Genomic DNA, 27,837 nt, shown 5'->3' with positions numbered 1-27,837 from the left:
ACGCCACATGGGCATGAGTCTGACGCACACACTGCAAGAAATTTGGAGTCACAGCGCCATCTTCGCTTTATTGTAGTTTTTGCAGTAACTAACAATTTTGACAGCTCGTATTCTCTTCACGGAGGCATCTAAATTTCTGACAAAATTTGTTTCGGGTTAAAAAGATTCCGCATTTTATCAAAATAAATTTACCGGTTAGCATCGGGAAGTTCAATTCTGGTTCTTATCAGTGCTACACAGTACATCGTGGCCGGTGTTTGCCAGGAACCGCCAGAACGCAGTTTTTCTCGGTGTGTTTGGTAAGACAGTGCTTGGCAGCGGAAGCATAGCGGGGTGATTTGTTTTCGTTTTCTCTGATCGGAGGCTGCTACGGGAAGTGTGCGTGCGTGTGTTTCGGACTCATTTGCCGCGTTACTTATCTCATTTTGACTGCCTAAAGTGGAAAAGTACCGATTTCGGGATGTAAATGACCTGCCGAAAGTGGATCAACCGTGGTAGTGGAAGCTAAAAGTGCCAAGTACGTTTTGTTTACATTTCCAGTGCCAAGAGTGTTGTGCAAGTTTCCCGCTTTGATTGGCCTTGAAAAAATAGTGTTCCCTTGGAAGAATAAGCCGTGTGGGTTGCCTATCGATGGTCAGCTAGCTGAGAATATTCCGCGGAAGACAGATACAATGAGTGCAATTTGAGAACCTGTATCGGAACGGATCGCCATTGACATAAAGAGAAGAACAATGTCAAAAACAACAACACTGTCAGTGACTGCAACAGCAGCTGGTGGAGTAGGCGGAGGAGGAGGAGGGGTTGGCATAGCAGCAGTAGCGGGAGAATTTGATGTACCCGCATTCGAACAGAAGCTGAAGGAGCTTAAGGATACCCAGGATAGCATACAGCAGCTTTCGGCGTGGTGTCTACAAAGAAGGGCTCACCATAAAAAGATCGTGATTAGCTGGCTAAATGTGCTGAAGCAAGGTAAGATTATTTTCGCCGGAAATGCTGGGGAAAAGGTAGAGTTTGTTATGAGCGAATCTTCTTTTAGGGTTGTGGACATCTGAAGAGGTGAACATATGAAAGCAACACAGTCTCCCTTATTCTGCGCCGTGAGGTAACTCGCTATCACTAGTGAGGTGACAAAAGTCACCGCGAGTGAGGTGACTCTCCGTGCAAATCAAATGGAGAGTCACCTCACTCGCGGTGACTATTGTCACCTCACTAGTGACAGCGGGTCACCTCACCTCACTCGCGGCTTCAGTATTTCTGATAGCTACTCCACTAGCCCAGTTATCTACAACGAAATATATTAAATATAAGATTAAGAAAAAGATTCAGTGTTATAGGTTTGCGATGGAACATAATTTGCTTGCCTTTGAATTCTTAATGATAGACAAACTGATCAACGTGAAAGAACTTTTAAAACAACATTAGAGCATTGACTTCACTAATCTTTCGGGTTTTCAATTCAGTTTACCCGTCCTCATTTCTACTTTTTTTAGTAAACACTAGCTAAGATACAACACTTTTTGAAGCTTATTTGAAAATTTTTCGTTAGCAGCACTTCCACGCAGCCTAATACCACCTTCAGGTAGGGTAAACATTACACTAACAATGACAATACCTTGACTATTTAAGCAAGGTTAATTCGATGTCCCGACTGAATTTTTAAACCTTCTGCGCTTTGGGAAGCCCCATTATATGGGAGATGGTCATGGTTGAAATGAAAAACTATTTATGGTTCTCCAAATCATCCTGGTATATCTTGATCTTTAAAGTATTTATACAATTTATTAGTTTCGTGGGACCTCATCACATCATGTGGAACATAATTTGTATTAGCAAAATATCTTAGGTTCTTTAAAGTTCCTGTAGTTTAGATTTCGAAATTGTGTAGACTTGATCAGGTATTGTTCGTTGTACCGGTGAATTTTCGTAGAGCTCATGTTCTGATTTAGTATACGAGTTCGTAAAGCTTCATGGGATCTTATAAAAAATCATGTGGGGCATAAGTTGTATTAGCAGACTTTCTATAGTGCCTGGAGTTCAGATATTGAAGTTCTACAGACTCAATGTTTAGATTAAAATTTTGAAGCGCCGTGTGGTGAGATAATTTTGAACTGAACTGTCTCCATTCAAAAAATCTTGTTTATCTGAACAACATTGCCGAGTGAGCATGCATAAGGGCCTGACTGTGATATTCAATACTCTTCATCGATTCTCTCTTAAAATTGCTGCAACTAAGGGAAGCAATTTTCAAGAATTGGTCCAATACAGTGCTGTAACAGGTTGTATCGGTTATCAAAATCAATAGCATACGCACCGAGAAATGTTAATCCAAGCGAGTAATTAACAAAAGTGAAAGACGACGAGAATCGATCATTGCAATTAGGCCCTTATGAACGCTCACCTGTCCATTTGATGTTCAAGTTCCATATGGTACTGTTTAAGAAAACACAGTAACCATTGCTTTATCCGATGGATGAACCAAGGGGGGAGGGGACAGTGAAAAATGTAGAGCCATCTAGAGGTACTCTGAGAAACTCTCTTGCTCTCTGAGCGAACCTTTCTCTCATTGCTAGTGCATTTTTGCAAAACGTCTTATATATTTCTTGACAAAAAATCGAGTTTAAGGTTCGTTTAACACTTTTTGAAATGTTCAGCTAGATATTTAACCTCGTTTGTTTTGAAAGTGATGAACAGCAGTAGAAGACTTCTATTTCACTATTCTAGACAGAGCTGGAATTAGGGCGTAACAGCCTTTGTAAACAATGACTTCTCTCGATGATTTCTAGGAACTCTTGGCACGCCCAGGCAAACCAACATAACCATCGGGTAGGGGACGTCTTGCCCTACCCGATGGTGCTGATGGTGGGTTCATCGATTAGCTTGGGACCGAAAATAGTACCAGAGCTGAGCCAAAAAGTTGAGCCTAGTCTTAGAGTTACCTCTATGTTTTAACCATAAAGGTAACTCTAAGACCAGAAGGTCTCGAAGAAATGAGCTTAACTTTTTGGCTCAGCTCTGGTACTATCTTCGGTCCTAGGCTAATCGATTCACCCCTCGAAACATAGGAAAATCCACGAACCCCTCATTTTATCTGTCAAACTTTCATAGCGAATCAAAACAAACATAGTGTAGTACTAGAATTTCGACTATAATGGAGTACGTTAATCGATTTGCTTGGGACCAATAGGCTAGTCAAGTAGTGAGCCAATTTAAAATCGTTAGTTTCGTATTGATTGTTGGTATAGCTCTGCATCTTCAAAACATCATTAACTTTCAAGAGCTGACTGCAATTAATGCTCTTAAACTATTCGGCGAAGATATAAAGAGCATTGAAAAGCAGATGATATATGCTTCCACATCAAATTCCTGGCTGGTCCGAAACTCAGATGGATCCCTGAAAATGTCAGATTTTTAACGGCAGTTTCGATGAATATTTCACATTTGAAAAGGACCTACAAGTCAAATGTAAACAAACCAGAAAATGGGTTGTAAATAATCTCTGCCGTTTTCTCGGCCTAAAATGATTAATAATTCCTATCTCGCGTAATATTGAAAAGTGACTACAACCAAAACATAAACAAACCAGAAAATGGATTGTAAATAATGTGTATATTTTTATTCCTACATAATATCTGTATCTCAGCACACAACACCCACATAATACATGGTTTGCCGTTTTAAAGAGTGATACGGTCAAAATTTTGTCAATATCAACTTGACGTATTTCTTTCAATTTTGCATTTAAAAAACCTGAACACCCCTCATTTTGAAGGTGTGTGTGTGTAGAATGTTGCTCCTATTTTGATTTTGGAATTCACTCTTCAGTTGTCAAAATGCCGTCCAAGCAAGAAGAGCAGCGTATCAAAATTTTGCTCGCGCATCGCGAAAATCCGAGCTACTCGCACGCAAAGTTGGCAAAATCGCTAAAAGTTGCCAAATCAACCGTTACAAATGTAATTAAAGTGTTTGGGGAACGTTTGTCGACATCCAGGAAGTCTGGATCGGGGGGAAATCGAAAACCGGAAGCCGCTGAGACGACAAAGAGAGTTGCCGGTAGTTTCAAGCGAAACCCTAACCTCTCTCTCCGAGATGCCGCAAATAAGCTGGGTGTATCGTCTACAACCGTGCATCGAGCCAAAAAACGAGCCGGACTATCGACTTACAAGAAGGTAGTGACTCCAAATCGCGATGATAAACAAAATACGACGGCCAAAGCGCGATCCCGGAGGCTGTACACGACGATGCTGACGAAGTTTGACTGCGTGGTAATGGACGACGAAACCTACGTCAAAGCCGACTACAAGCAGCTTCCGGGACAGGAGTTTTATACGGCAAAAGGAAGGGGAAAGGTAGCAGATGTTTTCAAGCACATGAAACTGTCAAAGTTCGCAAAGAAATATCTGGTTTGGCAAGCCATCTGTACCTGTGGCTTGAAAAGCAGCATTTTCATAGCTTCCGGGACTGTCAACCAAGAAATTTACGTGAAAGAGTGTTTGAATAAACGTCTGCTGCCTTTCCTGAAGAAACACGGTTGTTCCGTACTGTTTTGGCCGGATTTGGCATCTTGCCATTACGGTAAAAAGGCCATGGAGTGGTACGCCGCCAACAACGTGCAGGTGGTTCCCAAGGACAAGAACCCTCCCAACACGCCAGAGCTCCGCCCAATTGAGAAATACTGGGCTATTGTCAAGCGGAACCTAAAGAAGACCAAAAAAACTGCTAAGGGCGAGCAGCAGTTCAAGGCAAACTGGCTTTCTGCGGCGAAAAAGGTGGACAAGGTGGCTGTACAAAATCTGATTGCAGGGGTCAAGCGTAAGGCCCGGCAATTCGGATTTGGAAAAGCGGAAGCCTAACTGAATATTTTTCCTGAATTTTATACTAATTGAACTTGAAAAAGAAATTTAATTTGACTTTTTAAATAAACGATTTCACCGATTTACACGCGAAACAGTTGAGTTACTTGTGCTGTCACGAATTTCTTTTGATTTTCTGCGTGTTATCCGGTGTGAATTTTTTTTTCGGTTGTGTGATTTTTTTGAAAATGAAGATTTTTCGCGGTGGTGTTTATAAATTGATAAAGTTTATGACTGGTGCTTGTGTGGTGTTTTGCCTGCGGTGTTTTTGGACAACATTGATCACTGATAGGAGCTGTACCACCTACCATATTGTGCAACTTGTTCGATGCTAATGCTAATGCTAACATCGATCACTGATAGGAGCTTTTGAGAGAATCTGGCAGGCCAGAAATGTGGAGGATCTGAGCTGTGAAAAAAGTGCTACTACAGGGCATACTAAAGGAAAGTTCAAGTTTGTGAAGGTATTACAGACAGTACTCCACGAAGCACTTAATGCTTCACCACGTCTCCAAAAGTTTTCCGTAAATCATTCAAAAAACATGAAGATTTGTGCCGAAGAGTTTGTTATGAGAGGTCGAGAAAATATGTGTGGTGTTGTTGATGTGTGTTATGTGTCAGTTGGCTTTTGTTCAAGTGAGAGTGTTTTCGAAGAAAATAGAAACCATGGTTTATCAGCTACATAGCAATGCTATGCTGTATTTTGTAACAGTATCTTGCATCCGACAAAAGTTTAGATGGAGAATATAATTTTTATATACAGAACAAAATTGCTAAGTTGATGGACAAATACTAATGCGGAAAGGAATTCCGCATTTCCTTTTCCCAAGTCCTTTTCCTCTCCTTCCCTTCCCTTCTTCTCTTTTCAGAAAGCGAGTAATGGCGCTATAACCATATGCCATATAGGGCTAGGACAAGAGTTAGTGCTCAGGTCCCAACCGCTAGAAGAAAATGGTAGCGAGCAAGGGCGCTATAACCTAGGCGAATACAGCATTCCCTCCGTATAGGTTACGTCCGCACACCGCTCTCTGTTGTCCTTCGACTGAGGTCGGCTGGATCGATTGAGGGATGGCAGTGGGTTGGCGGTGCCGTCCACGCTTGTACGGAGGGAGGACTGTACGCTCGAACACAAGGGGTAAATACCTGTGTTCCATCCCAGGAGATCGGACAACCAAGGAGTGTACATTAACTTTCTTAGCTCTGTCACTCCCAACGATTTATATAGCCCATTTTCAAATCCTGCATACGGAGCGGTTGGTACGGTATGTCCCCGCTCTTTGATTACCTGTGGATTAAATGTTAACCACTGCCTATACTTATTAAGTAGACATGGTAAACATTCACTTCCACAAAAATTAACTAAACGCTACACAGTAGGCCTGGCCGCTTTATTGTTTGTTTCACATCCTTGATGTGCAGCAGGCATTAATAATGACAAGAAAAATGATAGATGTATCATTTTCCAGGATTCTTTCAAGTACTGGCTGTGTATGTGTAGACTAGACTAGACTAAACGATTTCACCGATTTACACGCGTTTTCCCTTGACCAAATTTTGACCGTATCACCCTTTAGCGTAAATGATTCGAAAAATTTCTTTGATCGGCCGTTTTGAAAATCAAGTTATTTATAATGATTTTTACCGGTAATGCAGAACATTCCTACACGATTGGTAGCTATCAAGCGGTGCTATAGAATGGTATCATAGGCACTTTTCAAATGATACGCGATATATGCCTTGTTCTTTATTTTTTTCCGATGCAGATTAGAGCAAATCAGAGTTACTCTGAGTAACTCTCAGCTAAAGAGCCACTCGCATTAAAGCCGTCCTCCCCCTTGGTATGAACGGACGTTCTTAACATAAGAACAACTAGAAATACTCAGTGGGAGAGATAAGCGGAGAAAACAAAATACTATTCGGAAGCGGGGATTTCTACCTAAATTATCTTGCAACCCTTGCTAGAAGCCAGCATTTCACATGATTTATTTTTGATTCGATTTACGTGCAAAAAATAATCGGAATATTTTGCACATTTCTTGGTGCCATTAATTAACCAACTAAGATCAATTAATCAATAGAGTTAGAATATTGTTTTTGATTTCAAAAACTAGTTGAATTTGAGAAGCACATGAAACACAAAGGTTATTGAATTTCTGTTCGATTGCAATATATACTCTTAAATTTAATCTAATAAGAATAAGAAATCCTCGGACAAAATCTAATGGTAATGTTCGATTGGCTCAGATTTTGACAGTTCATTTGGCTTAAAACATTCTCTCCGCCCATCTCTCCCTCTGAGTATTTCTAAGAACAACATGAGAAAATGGCATACAAGCTTTTTGTAAACAAACCTTCTTATACCCTCCGGTCGTCACCCATATGCTACCAACGCAAACCATCAACATCAACGGGTAGAGGAAACTTTCCGCCTTCCCGATGATGTTGTCGGTTTGCGTGGGCGACCCTCGGTTGGCGAGAAAAGGGCCTACAAAGGTTTGTTTACAAAAAGCTTGTATGCCCTTTTCACATGTGGATCTTTGTGTAGAACGTCTGTTCATCCATCGGATAAAGCAATGGTTACTGTGTTTTCTTAAACAATAAATCACCACAATCCCTTTAAATTTACCCTACATTTCCACAGTGGCGTCGCCCTAACCTAAGTCTACCTGTTCAACAACTCTCAAAACGTAAACAAACAAAACAATATTGGTTCAAATGGATACAAATCAGTCAAACTAGAAGACCCTGTGTCCTTTGAAACTGATTGGAATGATAACATGACCCTAAATAACGTTTTCACAGTTGTTGAACAGGTAAAAAGTGAGGTTACGGGACGCCACTGCATTTCCATAGGTATTCTCGGCAGAAATAAAAAATCTTTCAATTATTAAATCACTAAAAGTTATTTATAGCTTCAAAGCCTTGAAATTTTTTCAAGGTGAAATCTAAGATCTTGATTTTTTTTTTCATTTTGAGTATTTTCTCAATTCCAGATTGTTTTTTTTTTACGTTGGATTACGTCTTTCGGCAACATATTGGGGGTGTAATTTCGAAAAACCAAAATTGACCGCGTTACGAAAAGTGGTTAGGTTTTGACCACATATAACTGAAGCGAAGCGAATTGATTTTAATTCTAAACAAATCAATCGATTAGACATTTAGTTACGAAGCTGCTAAATTGAATACTTTATTAATTTTCAATAGGTTACTATTGAAAATTACACAAATGACCAACTGTTGCAATAGTGATCAAAATTATCACCGATTGCCTGCAAACAACGCTTTCCCTAACACAGATTTCAATATCGGATTCCATCCGGTCTCACTGAACGGTCCTTGTTCGATAACCGTGTGTGGTGGTGTCCGGTCGGTCGTCAGTAGCGGCAGCAGTGCTTTCGGCGCGTGGCATTAAACATTGTACATAACGAAAGGCTGCCCGCAAGCAGCGAGCTGCAGCTCACATGAGCGTCCATTCATCGAAGAAGGAGGAAGAAGCCTCACCGCTACTGAATCTTCGTGAGTTGCTATGGTCCATCTATGCCAAGCGTGTCACCCTCGTTCGAACAACATACAGCTCACCAGCCTCATCTGTTTTGAACACCCTAAAAGCTCAGCATTACTCAACCATCACGACAAAACAGTCCTTTTCAGGATCATCATAAATTATTGTTATTTAAGAGCTTATTTTCATTTAACGTGCTACGTTGTGGTCAAATGCGTCAAGTATTGAAGTTGTTCATAAAAATTCTCGCAATGACCGAATACCACATGACCATCTCCACTAACCAGAAACACTTCGTAAGGTTTTCTCCAGGACTCGATTGCAAAAAAATTAGCAAGAAATTCCTCCTATCAATTTTTTTTATCTATTTATTTTACTTTATTTTTTATATCTATTGAATAAGCTAAAAATTCCGAGCGCATTGTGAACGGCGATGCGTAATTTGTTATCAGAAAACGAGGCGTTTCCGTGATAGGAAAAATGGTTTCCCCTAACACAGTCGCCGAATACTGATACCAAACACTGAGCATGCCAGACGGTACCTACCTTTATGCCTTTTGAAGCAAATTGTAAAGCCCCTCCTATTATGAGAATTATGCAAAAAAAAAATCTTGTCGAATTCTCTTAATATAAGGGGTTCAAAATTTGCATCAAAAACATAAACGTAGGTACCGTCCGGTATGCTCAGATTCTGTGATTGATGTATTTTCCCTAATACATATTTCATTTCCGCACCGCTACCATGTCCAAGAACATCGAGAAAAAATTCCTCAGCATTGTTCTAAACTGGCTTCCAAGCTTCCACCCCATCGGTCCTTTTCAGGACCACAAATGACTGATAAAAGAGTTAACTAAAGAGCAAGAGCTTGTATTCAAGATATATCGTCCAGGATTGGCTTGTACTACATGGACATCGACAGAGCACCTCAAAAACAAAACTCTCAAATTGCTTCCGAATTTCTACCTATCGAACTTTTTCACTGATAACGAGTTCAGAAATCAAATTAATATTTACTATACTTCTGCTGTGACATCAAAACTACCTTTCGTAATCTTACGTCAAATCAACGGTCATGTCTTGGATACAACCTCTTACCTTTTTTTCTCTCTAAATCTAGGATAACGAAGGTTTTTATAATTCACAAATCTCGAAAATATGTCGTAGTCTAAGACTCGAAACATATGTCGAAACCAATCGTGGTCGTTTTCTTAAATCCCAAATTTTCTGAATACTTTCGTTTCTTGCTGAATACGAACGACCGGGAAAATTTTAAGATTTACTCCGGGACTCTATTACACTCATTACTAATTTAAGGTAATTTTTCCCTCACAATACACCTTTTAAATATTGGTGGGTCGGTCTATGAAAGTTTTTCAAATCATTCGAAAAACCTAGGACTTGCCCAATACTGCTCAAACCACTCGCTTTTTACTTTTAACGTTGTCCTAATTCTTCACCTTTCGCAGTGAAAGTGGAAAACCGACTGACGCTGTTCTACCTGGCGAACGATGTCATTCAGTACAGTAAACGGAAGAACTACGAGTATGTCGACAGCTGGGGAACGTATCTCCAGAAGGCGACGACATTGGTTCGCGACGAGAAGGTAAAGCACAAAATCCTTCGAATCTTCAAGATCTGGGAACAGCGTGAAATCTACAACGATGAGTTTTTGGCCGATCTGAACGGTTTGCTGAGCGCCACAACATCGGCGAAGAAGAGTGACTCCTCAACGAGTGTGACATCCTCGTCTAGCAATGCCTCGCAACCGGTTACACTGGCTAGCGGTCCCAGCAGACTGGCGGAACAGGCCAAACACGTTACCGTTACGGTGGATGTTGACGACTTTCAGGCAGCGTCGCTGGTTTCCACCATTAAGGATTGTGTCAAGAACGAAACCGACACGGACACGACTTTCAAGAGTCTGAACAAAACACCGCTGGTCGATGTTGAGATGGTGAAGAATTCCATCAAAGGGAAAGGTAAGGATTAGGTTGTTTTGATATTTGAATGATTGTTTAGAATTAATGGCTTTGAAATCTCCCTTGCAGAACGTAAGAGAGTGGAGGACGTCGAACATGAGATTGAGGAGAATCTGGTTCATTACCAAAGCTATGTGCACAGTTTGAAAACGGAGATCAAATCGAGGAAACTGCTGTTGACCTTACTGGAACAAGCTGATACGTTCTACCACAATCAACGTGGGGAGGTGAAAGTGGTGGTGAATGTAAGTAGAATTTTGGAATAGTGTTTTATTAACATTGAAATTGGCAATGTTGTTCTTGTTTTGCCCACAGGCGTATCGGAACTTCGGCAATCGACTGAAAAGCATGAAGAAAAAGTTGGACGAATTGACAACTACATTGCCGAGTCCGATGCCTTCGCCAGACATCAATGCACCTTCTCCGGAACCGGACATGGACCTCCAGCTGCCCGAAGATCAAAACTTTTTCAATGTAAACGGAATGATGAACAGCTATATGGATGGAAATTTGCCGTTCGATATCAACGACTTCCGAAGGGATTCTCCGACGACGAATGCAGGTAGGACTGAGTTACGAGCGTTTTGCGATATACTCAACTCTTTTTGTGCGGGTAGGTAATTGTGCGGAGAATCTTTCTGGGGTAGTTCGGGGGCCCTTTTTCTTTGAGAGAGCTTCCGGGAATATTTAGAATAAATCCATTGACCTTGCTGGGATAAATTCAGATAACCTTCCGGTTCAACCTAACCCAAAATTATAGGTGCAGAAAACCTCAGAATGCTCAGGACATCTACCACTGGGAAAGGGTATCTGAATTCGAAGACAGGTTGATGACTGTTTTTTTTTCGTTAGGGTTATACGTTACAGCATCTTCAGAACTGACTTTCACTGTCACTTCAAATTTTCAATGGAATAAATCTCGGACACTAATGCGATTTCATGAATGGTATTTGTTTTGTCTGTTTTGTCCTTCGTTCTTTTGTTCCTTTTCTAGTTGCTTCCAGGCATTCAGCTTGGGACAGGAATTCACCCGGTGCCATTCCATCTTGCATAAGATATTCTTGATCTCGGCATAACATAATATACTCCTTCCGATTGAGAAAATGAAGCGAGGAATCTTCTTTTTAAACGTCCATATACACACTTCGTACACCTGTGCACTTGTCGAAGCGCAACTCCGCAAGGAATTTCTCCTGAATGACACGCTTAACATTTCCATATTTTTCCAGCACCAACGCTAGATCGCGGTCAGATCACTCGCACATATTGAACTTAATTCCTCACATAGGATTTACCTAAAAAATCTTCCGTGTTATACGTCAAATGATTCTTCTGACTTGAAACTAATGAAAAGTGCTTTCCCCTCCGAAATAAGTAAGTTGCTTTCATCTGAACGGGATTCATATCCAGTGCTTTTACGAAATGGCAAATTTCACGCCTTGTTAAGTGAGTTTCGCACTTCCATCGGCGAAGCTTAATTTGATCCTGTTCTTTTGCAAATTTTCTATTCAACGGCAGCGCTGCTTAGTGGAACCATTTTTAAAAAAAGACCAAAACGTTTTTTCTCATATTTTTTACGTTGTAGAGGTTTGGAGTCGTCAAACAAGTTACAAACAAAATCACGGCCTTCCTGTCGATAATTTTTAACTGAGTTTTTGAACGGTTGAAAAATTCAGTAAACTTTGTAAAAAAATTAGAAATCGAAAACTGTCTCAAAGTTTATACAGAATGTGTTCTTTTGCCAGTGTATTGGATGATAAAATATATAATATGTAAATATTGTTCATAAAATTAAGTGTGACGGTTATTTTCGGTTTAATGACTGAAAAAGCTGTTTGAAAACCCACTACTGACCCCGGTAGAAGAATCTTAGTGTGTACTTAAAAGGTTATCCTGCGCTTTTTAAGGAGCCACCAGAATTTTTATGAAGCTGGTACTACATAACTAAATTCCAAGGAGAGAAGTGTTAAGTGTTTAGGATACTTTCAATTTAAGCTTAGGGAGTATCATCTTGGAAGGTCAGAAACGCTTCGTTCGTCAAAAAGGTTGTTCAAAGAACTCTGAAAAATCCAGGAAATCCTTTTACTCAGGCGTGGAGGCAATCTCTGATGGAAGCTCGGATCTTTGGGAAAAGCTAGCTAATTTATGGGGGAAGTCCTCAGGTCCTAGGTTCTCAATAGGAGTTGCAAGAACAGCTTCTTGAAACCCTTTGATCCCGCCCAGACATTCTCTTTAGACACTTATCCACCAAAAAATCCTAAAGACTGTAAACGCGCAAAATTAAGTTGCTCGCAAAAAAGAAAAGAGTTGTTCGCACATTAATCGAGTAGGTCTGTAACTGTATTTACTAACACTATTCTTATCTTCATCCGTACGTTTACTGACGTTGTGTTCTGTGTGTGTATTATCGCCCGCAGTGCAACCAATACAAGTGATTAACTCCAGAAAGGAAGAATCGGAGGGAGTAAATGATTTTCTAAAAACGTTTTTCCCAGATACGCCCAGTAACCAGCATTATGGCGCTGGTCGTGGTGGAGGAGGACCCGGTGGAGGACAGCAACCTCCTCCATCACATAATTCCGCTGGTTCTGGTCCGTACGTTCCATCACAGCACAGTAGTAGTTCATCGCTGGAGGAGTACGGAAATGGTGGAAACGGTCCCGATTATACGGCCAGTCTCAACAGTTACGGTGTTCCGTCGGGTGTGGTAAGCGGTGGTCCCGATTATGGACTTCCGGGACTTGGTCCACGCCAGAACAATCGCCATAACATGGGCATGGGACGGAATTACGGTGCAGGACCACAGTACAATCAGCCAATGTTGTCGGATTACCCCGCGGGAAGATCTCAACCAGGAGGCCCTCGAAGGCCGCTGCTTCCACCCCCTCAGCCGGTTAATCTGGATCGCTCCGATGACTATAACTCGACGTGGGACATGTCGATGACTTGGGATGGACCTCATGTAAGTTTAGGTTTTTTTTTTCGATTCAATGTCGTGTTACTTAACTTTATTAATAATTATGGTTTGCAGGATTCCTCCTTCCAAAGTCTCGACACGCCAGTGTCACCTCCCCACTACGAGAGAAAAGGTAACTCGAACGTTATTGAATACATTGACGGTGTCAGTGAGGAAGGTCCACTACAAGACGTAGATCACCGACAGCTTCCTAACATGCCAATTCCTGCCTTTATAAAGGACAAAGGACGATTGATGGACGTCGATCACCGTAATCTTATTTCGCTGACTGGTTCGCCTGGGCCATTGCTCAGTAAATCGGGCTTAGATGATCTCGAGGACATTGATGACGACGACGATGACGATGTTATATTACTGACGGGCGACCAGCAGAATAATTCAAATTCGAAAGGAAAGCCAACTCCGGCACCTGTTTCTCCAGTTACAACGGACAACTCGTACTCGTGGGGCACTGGCAGCGGCGATGTCGATCTGAGGCATACCAATCTAAATCTTATTGTACCGCCACCTATGCCGGCGACAACCAGCAGTAGCAACACAAGCATAGCTACTACTACTACCACTAGCAGCACTAGCGAACCGAAAGATCTCGATATGCGGATACAGTCGATGCAGAAAACGCACTTCGGAGGAGTAGAAGGAGAATCAACGGACGAATCCAAGGCTGGCGAGGATGCACTTCAGCTATTGCAGACTCCTACCTCATTGCTGGAAATTGACGATTTTCTGGTAGGATCATCACGAGTGTTCTTGCAGAAATCGGTGAATGTAAATTTTGAATTTTCTTTTCGCTCTCTTCCACTAGCAAAACTTTGAGCGGGAAAACTTCGATCTGAGTAAACCGCCCACGGTGCTGATGAGCAATCAAACTGAGTCATCGCTATCGCCGTCGCCCTCGATGATGGATGTAACTGCATCGACCCCCAAACGGACGGCGCAGGCAAGCAATGGTAAGTGGCTATAACTCCTGATTTGGAACAGTGGCTGTCCTAAATTACCCCGAATGTTAGAAATCTCGGATGTTTTAGTGACCCTAATGGCGCTAACGCCTTTACCATAGACACACAGACATATCACTCACAATTTGTTCATCGAACACGCATTTAATGGTCAATTGAAATGTATCTTAGTTGGTAGTACCGACAACTGTGGCGTGCATAGTCTGCATTTGACGTTTACGCACTACCGCCATCTGTTGAGCGTACTACCCATCACAATGTACACAACAGAGGACGGTAGTGTTTTAGCGACGATGTTTTACAGTGATAAATATCGAGTATTGATTATCAATTCTTGATTGCTCCCAACGGCCTAGGCCTGATTTGAAATAGGGGAGAGGATGCGCATTTTTTTTTTTGACAGCAGATGTTTACATGCTGAACACCATTAGGCCGAAGGTGTCTAGGTCACATGCGTAATTTAACCGAAATTGAAGTTTCTGTCATACTGCCTAAGTTTATTTTTTCCAATTTGCATGGTGACCGGCAAATTCCGAACAGCAGGATGGCCATTCAACCGGGAAAACCGGGAGAACCGGGAATTAACCGGAAATCGAAACCAAGCGGGAAATAAGCGGGAATTTGATTGCCATTTTTAAAATATGTTTTAATCGAATTTTGTTAACTTGTTAACTATTTGTACTTTTGTCCTCTGTTTTAAAGAACTTTGCTCCACCTGTGTATACAAACTGACTTGTACTTTTCCTAGGATCGCTTATCGACTTAATTTCCTTAGTCAATGATAGAAAAAAAATTCCTTAGTTTCAGGCATTTCAGCGTCTCACAACTCTTTCTGTCCTGAGGTAGTTTACCAATCAGACTCACATATAATGGGGTCTAGGGTTGTGGAACCGGTAGTATCGGTACCGGTATAACCGTTAAAACCGGGTGATTTTCTGGTACCGAAATGCCGAAATACCGCTACTGGAATGAGAAAATACCGGTGTTTTCGGTACTGATCATTTGAAAAATGATAAAGCAAATTTAAATATTGAATAATAAGCATTATATTTTTAAGCATTTTTTGTAGTACTGTCAACAAGTAATCATTTTAAAATATTTTTTAAAACGTCGTGAAAAACCAAGCTTGAAACATTTTATAAAACATCGTGAATCAACCAGCTTTGAATACTTTGAAATTGAAGAATTGAAAAGATCAAACAATTAAGTACGGTAAAATAATGTACATCGTACAATGTGATATTACACAACCGATGGATTGACCTGGTTGCAGCAGTTTTGATGTAATATTCAACAACTTTTTTTTCTGTGTAGTGACCGAGGAATAGATGTGAAACACTACACCAGGCCGAACTGCTTAAAATAAATGGTTTATTTTCGATATCCATTTATTTTCATAAAATCCCTTTGGAATCGATATTTAACTCACTCAAAAAATTTATCACATATCTAATAAATGGAATCCATGTGAATTTCACATAGCTTTCCTGTGATCACATAGCTGCAAATCCCACCACAAAATCATATGAATATTATGAGGACGATGAAATTCATATGAAAAATCATATAAAATTAATTCGATCGCATGAATGTTATGTGAAATTCAGATGAATTCCATTAATTTTGATTATGGATGAAAATCATGTGCGTTTTCAATGGAAGCTACATGAAAACTATTTTCGGTATTACTGAATCTCTTGGTACCGAAATACCGGTACTCGCCAAAAAGTGTTCGGTACTGAAAACCCCAAATGAGTTGTTATGCCGTTGATTTCCTATTATAATGGGATTGTTTTGCCGGACAGAACAGTGCATTACCAATATAATAAGAACTACCGCAAGATGTCTTTCAGGATTGCCCAGAATCACCTTGTAATTCCTTCTGGAAATTTTTGTCCATAACAACCTTAGAAATTTTTTACATACCCCTTTAGGAATTCCTTCCGGGAAATTTATAGAACTATCCTGCCCAATGCTATCGACGCCAGGAAGGCAGCTCCCACACCTGGACCCTACCTATCGACCCATCAACTCATGAACCGGGGACCAACGGCTTTACCCGTGATCAGAGATGTTATGCCTCAGAACATCCCGACGGCGCCGACTGGGATTGAACCCAGGCCTGCTGGGGTGAGAGGCAATCACGCTTACCACTACACCACCGGCGCCGCTGATTGTTACTGTTACACCACAGACAATCAGACATAACATAATTGAATATTTCTCACTGTAAAACATCGTTACTAAAACATTACCGCCATCTGTTGAGTCAAACGCAAGGGAATTTACTAGGCGCGTAACAGGTGGTGGTACTACCAACTACGATTCTTTTAAATTGTCCGTTAAATGCTTGTTCGATGAACAACTTGCGAGTGTTATTTCTGTTTGTCTGTGGTTACACCATATTCAAGTGTTTCCTTTAAACCGGAAAAAACCAGGGTATTCCTCAATGCAATAGGCTCTTTTCACGCACCATCAATGTAGAGTGTGCTAGCCGATTTTTGAGAGGAAATGTGATTCAATCCATTTGTTTACATCATAATGACGATTTAAAAAACTCCATAGGGGAACCATCAAAAGAGTGATGAGGGCTGAAATTTTCGCCATGAAGCATAGGCCTTTTTAATGGGAACTTAACGATCGATTCAACCTCTGGTGGTGAATAGGAGAACGTCAAAAAGAGTGTTGTGAGCAGAAATTTTTGCCTTGAGACATAGGAAGCGGAACACTTTTTTACTTTTCCTGATAAATTAATTCATCTGAGATGCTGCAAAACTTAATCTACAGTTGAAAAAATTAATTCACTAACGTTTTTGAAAAGATCCTGCTGGTTTTCAGGAATATTTTTGTTAAGAAAAATGGAAAATTAGAAAAGTGCCTTAGTGCTTATGATTTTCCGGATTTCTTGTGTGTGAATAGTTAAGATGCAAATCAGTTCAGATTTGTGGAAAATCGTACAATAAGACAATTACCGATAGAAATTGGCAAGATCTTGAATGAAAAATGCTTTAATTTGCGTTGTGAAAAATTGTTATTCTGATGTAAACAAACGGTTTGGTTGACGTTTCTTCTCGAACTCGCGTGGCGCACTCTACGTTGGTGGTGCATTAAAAAGGCGTATACTGCCGTTATACTAAAGCCCTACAGTAAAAGTATGGACGACTGTCACCACAAAACTGAAAAAAAAGCTGTTCCAATCGAGCGTTTTGACGGTTCGTTTGGAACAACTTTTGACAGACGTCCATACTTTTACTGTAGGGATTTACGTTATACGCATAGGAATCCCACGGTGCTTAAGGATTGCATAGAACATGGGACAGTTATGCGTAGAACGGCAGCATTGGCGTCTAGCAGTGAAACTTTTTCAAGCTTTCGCCTCCTACATTTCGAAGTGAGAACTACTAGAAGGAGGATAGTTTCCAAATTTTCCAAGTAAAACAGACGATTTTTGGGGCAAATCGGTGCATAAAGAAAAACTAATAATTTCCCGTAGAAACTTTTGCTTGAATCGTGTAAGAAAACGTGTTTGAAAACTAATTGTTATTATTTCGGTATAATTCGGAGATGTTTTCATGGAAAATAATGCATAACAAGTTTGCACCCACTGCGAGAGGCTACCTCCTGCGCAGCTGCATTTTTCAGAAAATGGTGAATATGTGCGATTTCCACTAATACCCCGGACAGACTATGACTTATATCATGTAATATAGGCTGTCTTGCAATGAACACTCATACATCTTGTTTTCACTGGAAATCCAATGTATGATTGCTCATTGCAAGACAGCCTATACTACATGATAATAAGCCATAGTCTGTCCAGGGTATAAGATGAAAGTGGAAATTAAGTGAATTTACTTAGGAAAGGTTGTATCATGCTGGTGGTAATGGAGAATTGGCTGTATAGGACGCCAATATTCAATAAATGTTCATTTTGGCCTTTTCTAAGCAAACATATTGATAATCAACATTTTTCGACGTAAAACGCAACGGAACTTGCTTTACTCAACACGTACCTTACTATAAAATGGTGCTAGATGGTTTTCAAAGTGATAGCAAGATGACAAATCATCTTTATTTTGAGTAATTGAGCAATTTACTTCTGTTTACATCATATTTACGATGCAGCATTGATGGAGCCGCGAACTGAAATGAATATATCTTATGAAAGTTCATCTGGAAAAGTCAAAGATGCACATCAGTCTGTTCGTAAAAACTTTTTCTTCTTCAATTCGAATGTTATATTGGAAAGATTTTACACAGGCTGGATGAAAATTAAAATTTAACGCTAATTTTCACGAAATTCATATGCAGTCTGTCAACATTATCATCATCATGCGACATCTGCGTTGAGCTTTTACGGCAATCTCCCAATAGGAAGAGGAAAATATTTTTACCTTTTCTGATTAATTTATCCATCGCAGGTGCTTGAAACCATCATCCACATGGAATATTTTGTTTTCTGTATCAATTTTGCAGTGATCCGGCTGGTGCTTCCACATATTTTTTGTTAAGAAAAGTGAAGATTCAACTGCCCCAGCGGTTATGATATTCCGGATTTTAAATGTGTGGTTATTTGAGCTGTACATATGTTCAAATATGTAAAAAATAATAAAATAAGACCCCTTCCGATGGAAATATGCACGATATGCATACAAATATGCATTAATTTGAGATGTAAAAAATATAATTTTGATGTAAACAAACGGTTTGATTGACGTTTCCTCTCATAATCACCTACACTCTAAAAAATCCTCACGTCCGATTTACGTGAAATATCACGTAACTGATCTATATTTAAAAAATTTCAAATGTTACGTGAAGTTAGTAAGCATTACACGTCATTTCCACTAAAAATGTTGGTGAAATCGACCGTATATTCACGTAAATCAGTTTACTGTAGTTGAAGATGCTAATTTCAAATAACAGACTGTAGTGGTAATTTTTATACGATAGATCTATCGTATAAAAATTACCACTACAGTCTGTTATTTGAAATTAGCATCTTCAACTATGTAAATCGTTGACTTCACGTAGAAGTAATACTAAAACATATAGTCAAAGTACATAACTCTGGATGGGAGCATACCATCAATTACTGTCAATGGCCGAAAGGTACAGTAGCAGCACCTACCCCACCCGTGTCCCCTCGAGATCGTCAAGTCGACGATGACAGGAGCACATATCGTGGTAGGGGTAAACAATAGTTGCAATTTCCAAACCTACGACTGGATGCCTTCCTTCAAATAACAACTGAAGTGCGGTAAAAATCGGTAGAACTGTTTCAAACACACAGTTGGTACTTGAGCGGGTCGGTTTTCATCTCTTTTTGCCAGTGGTGGCGGTGGGGGGGGGGGGGACACCCCTCACCATCCCTCTCCAAAGGGGGAGTTTGGTAAAGAGAGATGAAAAAACCGATTTGTACCTTCCTTAAAAGTTGTTCTAGCTCGCTATCCTAATATCTATATGCAATCTTCACACTGCCGTACTCTAACGGAACTATCAACTCTATGCTTTCATCTACTCCATCTATCGTATAAAAATTACCACTACAGTCTGTTATTTGAAATTAGCATCTTCAACTATGTAAATCGTTGACTTCACGTAGAAGTAATACTAAAACATATAGTCAAAGTACAGTTTACTGTATTTGTGTTTGTGTGTTTGGGGATTCGATATTTCCGTGAAACGAGATTTACGTGATTTTCAGGTACGCAAAAAAGTCAATATGGCGTCACCAAACGTGGTGGAAGAACACCTCAAAAATTCAAAATTTCGCAGCAGCTTGCTACAAATATTGGACGGTAATTTAATTCATTTACATTAATTTATTTATAATTATAAGTAGCCTTTTTCTAGTTTTATAATTTCAGACGGTTATTAATATTTTGACAGATATAAAAAATCTCATTAACATTTCTAACTATACTATTTATTTTTAGTAGTCAATAATTTGCAATTTTATGAGTAGAAATAAGCCAGAAAAGGGTTATTTTTTATCTATCTTTCTTTTTCTGTACATGAGTAAAAAGTACCCATTTTATTGATTTGGTTTTTGCTTCATGGGGGGGGGGGGGGGGGGGTTGGCGAGGTAGCCTGTGATCAAATCAATTGAAATCCTTAAACAATGAAATCAAAACAATAATTACACTTCATTGCACGTAAGCACATATCATAATCGTTGACCAATCGAGGCATAGTGTCCTTCTGGTAAAATCTATAAGCAAACATCAGACTGTGCTTGAAACATGGCGGCCATCGTACTATTGCTAGAAGAAAGAATTTTTTGACGGTGCCGTCAACGCCAATATTCAGTTCAGTTCACTGGTGGGATCGGTCCGCGAGGGATGCTGCTCTTCGGGCAGGTTCGGCCCTTCCGCATGTGAACTTCATTTACTTTTTCGAAGATCTTCACTAACCTGAAACGGTACATGTTTTTAGAACGGCTTAATGTTCTTCTTAGTTGCCCTTTTTATCCTTACCTCGTAACAGTCGGTACCAGATCGTGACCAGGAATCCTGCTTTCCCTGAAAGTAAAAAAAGTAATAATTTAACTCCCAGCCGCAAAATTATTTTCAAATTAACTTGTTTACCTCAATCGACACCTGCTGGAACGAATCTGTTAATTCGAATCAAATTTTTACCGATTTGCAGGTCGACGCACGCAAAATTCACGAATGTGTGAACATCAACATAGCTGTTTTGACATTAATTAAATGCATATTTTTAACCATTTTAATTGCAGGGGATATTTTTAAAAATGGGGAAAAAGTACCCGCTTTTGGATTTTTTAAAATACCCATTTTTTGACAGTTCGGAATAATTTAAAAAAATGAGTACAAGATACTCATTTAATGGGTACTTTCAGGTTAGCGTGTAGAAACATCCTATCGGGTTTGTACACTCAAAAAATTTATCACATATCTAATGGATGAAATCCATGTGATTTTCACATAGCGTTCCTGTGATCACATAGCAGCAAATCCCACCACAATATCACATGAATCACATAAGGTCCATGAAATTCATATGAAAAATCATTTAAAATTAATGTGATCGCATAAATGTTATGTGAAATTTAGATGAATTCCATTAATTTTGATTATGGATGAAAATCATGTGCGTTTCCGATGGAAACTATTTTCGGTGTAGTGATCCGGCTGGTGCTTCCTTATATTTTTGATGAGAAAAATTAAAATTTATAAAATTTTCCCAGCGGATATGATCTTCCGGATTTTTAATGTGTGGTTATTTCAGCTGAAAATCAGTTCAGATCTGTAGATAATCGAAAAATAAGACCACTCCCGATGGAAATTTGCAAGTTGTGCAATAAATGTACATTGTTTCGAGTTTTGAACATCGCCATTATGATGTAAATGGTGCATGAAAAGAGCCTATGGCCACCCTGGAATAGCTATTTCTCATTTTTTTTCGGAATAAAACCGAATGCGATTGAGCTGATGCCTAAGTTAAATAAGTCATTACAAAAACAGCTAAATTTGTCTAAGTTGGGAATTAACATAGAACTTTTTTCACGATTTTTTATAGTTCTCATGAATTTTCTATAAAATCATTTCCTTTCACAGAGTTTGTTTCAGAATTTGTCTAAAATAAATTTGATAATCTCTTGCGATTTCTGGGAAATTTTTGGGCCGCGGTCGAAAGGCAGAAAAAACATAAAGCAGAATTTTTTGCCCCTTCAATATTTTGTAGGCGACATAAATTTAAAATAAAACTTAACTTCACAGAATGATTTTGTAACGAATTTATTTCAAATGAAAAATTCATCAAAAATTCGACAAAATTTGATCGCAATTTTAGTAAATTTTTAATTAATTTTCTTCCTAACCGCGAGAATTAACTCATTTTCAGGAATTTCACAAGTTTCAGAACTTTAAAAACTGCTGGATATTGAACAAGCTTCATGCACTTTTGCAATGTGTGGAATTTTCACGAAATTGCCAGAGCTCTCAAAACTCTAGAAACTTCACAACGGTCACAACTTTAACATTCATCCAAAGCTCAGTCTCATTTCTCCGGAAACTGTGATTACCCACTAGGAATTTGTGGCACTCTGTGTAATCCAGATTCTCCGAGAGCTTTCCAGACTTCAGAAACTTCCGAAATTCCAGGACCTGACGGAAACCCTGGAGTACACAAATCCCCGAAAACCTATCTTTTGGAGTATGGAGACAGTGTCGTCCACAAATACCTTGTAGTAGGCTTAAGACAATAAGAATTTCTTTTATTGCACCGCGCAGACCCTCAATTGATTTCACCATTCTTCCTCGTCTTTCAGACGCCGCCGATCAATCCGGCCCGGAGCGGCCAACCGACAACACCGAAAGCATCGACATGGACCTATCCGACGAAGAGTACGTCCCAGAGCATCCTACGGAATCGACGTCAGGTAAGAGCAGCGCTTCTGCCGATAAGTCTACTTCTTCCCCTCTGTCAACGACTCTATCTTCGGTGCTTCCGGTGGCGGGCAATAACAAAATAGTCTCTTCTGCTAAACAACCAACCGATATTGGTACTGGTGGTTCAAAAGATACGACGGAAAATTCTCTTTCAGCGCCCCACGAAGATCCCTTGGAAGACTCGACGGAACCGTACGAACCGTTTGAAGGGGAAGACGACGAAGACATGTTGATTCCGATGGCTCCTCCAGTGCCGCCAATTCAGGAGGAGAATGTAAACCCACCACCATTGGTGATTCAGCACCTGCAGCAACAGCAACAACAACAGCATCGACCACCGTTACTGCCTGATCCGGAGTATCCTCCGTCGTTTCCGTTTCAAGCGCAACAACAACAACAGCACCAGCAACAACAGAGAAAGCAGTGGGATATTCCTCCGCCACAATTTAACAACTTTGGGACAGGTTTGCCCAGCTTAGTCGATTTAGATCCCTTCGGAGAATTTCCCAATTTAGCGGCGGGGTTGAACAATCTTAGTCAACCGCAACAGTCGGGAATGCCACCTCATATGTGGAACAATCAACAGCAACAGCAACAGCAGCAGCAACAGCAACAGCAACAACAGGGTATGGGACCGATGGGTGGTCCGCTTGGAAATCAGTTCCACCCACCTAATAGGCCACCGTTCGGGGGATCACCGTTCAACAATAACAAAATGAACAACTTTAGGAACAACAACAACTGGGGTGGCCGAGGGGGTGGTGGAGGTGGACCTAGGCATGGATCACCCTACTTCCGTGGTGGTGGAGGAGGAGGTGGTGGCCGAGGTAATTTCCGCGGTGGAATCAACAAGTTTCACGGCGGTGGTCATCATAACAACAACAACAACAACAACAATAGGGGTGGAAATTGGTAAATTTCTTTTATTTTTCCTTTCGTTTTTATTGTGTGCGTGCCGTAGCGAATGTGTGTATGGTTAAGTTCTGTGCAGATGAATTTGAAGGAAATAGTGATGACAATATATTACTGATTGCATCTGAAGCTGCACTGCCCCAAAAATGCAAAAAAAAATAGTGTTATTTTAGTGCAATTTTCCGTCAAATCGATTTGGTTTCTTCGGAGCACTTATTGCTTGCATCATAAGGAATAAGTGCACCGAAGACAGCAAGACGATCGGACGGAAACTCGCACTTAATTCGCACTTTTTAATAAGTGAAAACATGCTTATTAGTCCAGTTAGAAGACTAGTTAATCTGCCGGGGAATACAAGGGAAAATTAAACTAGCGCTTCGCTTGTGTAAATGTTCAACTACCGGAAAGACAAATTAGCAGACATACAAGCCTCTTCTTTTGAGGTTGGTATCTTTGCTTTGAAATTCGGTCGCAGGTTTTACCTTTGAGCAGTTAAATTGCGAGATGGTTTATGGTTTGCACCGTCGATGCAACCGACTCAAAACGTGGATTTGCTAAGTAAAAACTCGGGAAAAACTTCTCTATAATGAGGAAAATCGAGAGGGGTTTCAATCAGTCTACTAGTGTACTCCTAGACTGAGTAAAATTGTCGTCAATTTTCCGCATATTCAAGCACATTTTTTTTTGGGAAAAATGAGACAAATTTTACTCACTTTGTGAACAAATTCACTTTTTGCTAAATTGAATTGAATTGAACTCAATTTTGAGTCGGTCTTATCGTTCGTGTGTAAGTGTTTTAGGGCGATTCAAATATGACATGCATAAGTTTTTCGAATTTTCATCCCCCTCCCCCCATCCTTGCGTCACATACTGTCACAAATTCTAGGACCCCGTTCCCCTCCTCAAGTGTGGACATCATATTTGAATCGCCCCGTATGATATGTTTTTTTCGGTAACTGGTCTTGCAGTGAAACTTTTGCGCCACCTGCATTTCGAAGTGAGAACTATTACAATGATGATGGTTGCAAAATTCTCCAAGAAAAACAGGCGATTTTTGGGCTCCATAAAGCAAAACTTATGTTTTCGTGGAAAACTGTTGTTTGAATTGCGTGTGAAAACGTTTTTGGTAACTAACTGTTAATCTTTCAGTAAGCTTCTGGTGATGTTTCCACAGTATATTGGACATAACATTTTGCACTAACAGCTGCATTTTTGGGACATTTTTTTTATTTCCACTGAGATAGAAATGGACACGTCGTATCATAGCAGATCGATGTTTCGAACACTCATTATATAAAGCTAACGTAAATATCAACGATCAACGGTCAAAGTGTCAGATATATTGTCGCCATATATCGCTCATAGGTAAAAGCTCCTGACAATTTCGAAAACAAAGATGCTAACATCACAAAGTGAGGTTCAAGTATTTGTTCTACCTTTGCTAAAGCGCGACGCTATAACACTTGTCCTTGGATTCTGGCAGAGTTGCCAGTCTTGTGGATATGCCGCCTTCGGTATAAGCTAAAAAAAAGGAGTGAATATTTTCTCATCTTTCTTAGGTTTAGAAACTTTTTCTGGATAATGATTCTGTTCTAAATCCAGGATTTTAGTATTTTTTCAAGGCTGAGATCCCGAAAACTATTCCAAGTTTGAGATTTTTACAACTTTTCATTCTTCTCTAGGCTTTATTACGTCCCCACTGGGACCTTACGCCGACTCTCAACATAGTGTTCTTTGAGCACTTCCACCGCTGGTAATCGAGAGCTTTCATAGCCTGTATAATTTTTGCATTAATATTATTGTGTGGCAAGTACAATCATGCCCAGGGAAGTCGAGAAAATTGTCGACCAGAAAAATTCCTTGACTGGATCGGGAATTGAAACCAGCTGCCTCCAGCATTGTCTTCCTTTTTTTGTAACTTACGAAATTTTGCTTTTCAGGAGTATCGACGTCTGAGATCTAAAACAAATGAAATTAGGCATCTTGGTTTTTTTTTCAATATTCGGAATCCTGGAATATTTCGTCGTTTGGAATGTCTTTCCATTTTTATCTGGAAATATTCCATAGAGTTGATTGGAAATGCTATCTAACATGAAGCTTTAGTGTTATAATGTATTAGCTAGAGAATGGTCTTAGAAGAGGGTAGGTAGATAGTTCCGTTAGAGTACGGTAGTATGTAAATTGAATAGAAGTTGGAAATGAGCGAAAGGCCATTAATGCGACAGTGCAAGTCAAACGCACACGTTTTGCCTAACCCGTACGACGTACGCGGAGATTTGAAGTATGTAGTATGTATGAAGAACTATCTACCTACCGTCTTCTAAGACCATTCTCTAGCTAATACATTATCACACTAAAGCTTCATGTTAGATAGCATTTCCAACCAACTCTATGGAGCCTCCCTTAGCCTAGTCTGAGCGACTATAAAGCAAAACCATTCTGGAGGGGGTGGATTCGATTGCGGTTGATGCAATAGGCCTCTAAAACCGGCCATCTTGAAAAAAGGCATGATGATGCATATTTCAAAATTTTGCTAAGTTTTAAAACACTTAGGTATATTTTTCGAATGAAGTATTTTTAATTAATTTGAGTGTATGAACCACTTTCATCAAATATTTTTATTTTTTTTAAATACTTGATATAATACGTGTATTGAGTAGCCCTTGAGTTTTTATCACCCGTAGAATCGTCGAAAAAAAAAACTTTAATTAAGAAATAGAAGCATATCTCACCGTGCAAAATGTTGAAATCCGCATTATTAAGCCGTTTTTCAAAATGGCCACAAAAGGCAATCAATTATTTTTTTAATTTTTTTTTTATTTCCCTGGCTTATAAAAGTTAATTGTGAAATTGCTAAAGCTGATAACTGGCGTAAAGTCCCAGTTTGGGTCGTAGCTAATAGCAAACAAGAAGAAAACCTTCGGCAGTAGAATGATTGGGCAAGTATGAGAGTGGTGTTTTCTTATGTTCTTTCTTTTTTATCCGTAGTATTCCACCCAAATAGAGCGAAAAGAAAAATCTAATTTCACAGTCAACAAAGTCAGTGTAGGTTAGAAATAGAGCAAAAACCTCGAAAACAAAAAAAAAGAAGCATGAAACAATTGAGTCCCGAGGGTACGGTTGAAATCTTCATCGTAGTTGTAAATATGTATGTGTGCATGTGGTGAGCTCAACAGCAGGTTTACAGTAAGCATGTTTAGGGTATAGTCAAACTATCAGAAAACATAGGAGTTTAAGGGACCCGCAGAGGAAATTAGTGGTGTAACATTGCAACTAACGTTTTTCTCTCACTATTATTGACTACCATTCACTAGGTTAGACTCGTTCATACAAAACGGTGGAGATATACTTGAGCTCATTAACCGGTTCGCTCCCCGCTAGGGCTGTCGAAGGAAGTTTAAGAAACCTGCCCTATACTTAACTTTTTAATTACCTACTGTATAAACCGAAGCCGAACGGACAGGACCCGTTTGAAACGCAAACCAACAAAAGTTTTTTCTTTTTTAAATGTTGAATTCAATAGCCATTTGTTGACAAATAACTTTTAGCACTTAATATTGGACAACATATGATCTGTAAGATGCATTCAAAGCCAGAGTTTACTAGAAGATTGTCGTAAAGGGCGACCGGAAGTAAGAAGTTTAACTGTAAATATAAGTATTTATACTAGTGTTCTGTACTACACAGAAAGTGTGCATGTGTTTCAAACTAGCAACATGACTATCTAGCAATAGAGCGCACCTTTGAGGCATAGTTGGTTTTGAACGTCCTGAGTAAATTGAGTTGATGCATTATATAATTGAAAAAATGGAATAAAGATAGATACAATTTGAAATAATAAAACAAGACAACTGTTAGCAGTTTATCATAAATAGAATAGAAGCAAAGTCCATCATTAGATTAAGATAGCAACATCGTCCAGATTTCAGCACTGTGCTTTGGAAATATTTTACTCCTACGTTTGTTTTCCTGATTTTGCACACAGCAGTTGTACTGAATGTTTCATAACTTTTCAAATCTATATTTAGCAGATAGTATGGTACTCTGATCATAAAATGTTTAATAATGATAATAATAAATTAATTGTGTTTCGATTCAGTGTTTGTATTGTGACAATATCTGTTCAAGCGTATCCTTTATATACTTACTGAACTTAAATATCCTAAGCGCTCCTCAGTGGTAGCGATGCCGCATTGCTAGATTGTTATACACGAACAATGTTGGGACCCCCTCGTTTATT

At 39.7% G+C, this 27,837-nt stretch overlaps 1 protein-coding gene across 6 annotated transcripts; it reads left to right on the top strand.

Moving 5' to 3' along the window:
• The first annotated feature begins 110 nt into the window (after window positions 1-110).
• LOC135703855 (uncharacterized) lies at window positions 111-27,629 on the top strand. 6 transcript variants are annotated; one of them, XM_065225203.1, is made up of 10 exons: window positions 111-969; window positions 9,820-10,332; window positions 10,402-10,577; window positions 10,648-10,894; window positions 12,828-13,294; window positions 13,364-14,038; window positions 14,115-14,259; window positions 22,565-22,675; window positions 22,841-23,597; window positions 26,912-27,629. In XM_065225203.1, the coding sequence occupies exons 1-10, from the start codon at window positions 732-734 to the stop codon at window positions 26,976-26,978; spliced, it is 3,396 nt and encodes a 1,131-aa protein (XP_065081275.1). In that variant the 5' UTR covers window positions 111-731; the 3' UTR covers window positions 26,979-27,629. The 6 variants fall into 6 exon arrangements, with proteins under 6 accessions (XP_065081275.1, XP_065081273.1, XP_065081272.1 ...); XM_065225201.1 differs by having other exon boundaries at window positions 12,750-13,294; XM_065225200.1 differs by having other exon boundaries at window positions 22,565-23,597.
• Window positions 27,630-27,837: the final 208 nt, after the last annotated feature.

Source organism: Ochlerotatus camptorhynchus, unplaced genomic scaffold, assembly GCF_037179485.1.
Source record: "Ochlerotatus camptorhynchus isolate MF236.1 unplaced genomic scaffold, CSIRO-AGI_Acam_v1.1 ptg000222l, whole genome shotgun sequence".
NCBI lineage: Eukaryota > Metazoa > Arthropoda > Insecta > Diptera > Culicidae > Ochlerotatus > Ochlerotatus camptorhynchus.
This window is presented reverse-complemented; position numbering and strand designations above follow the sequence as displayed.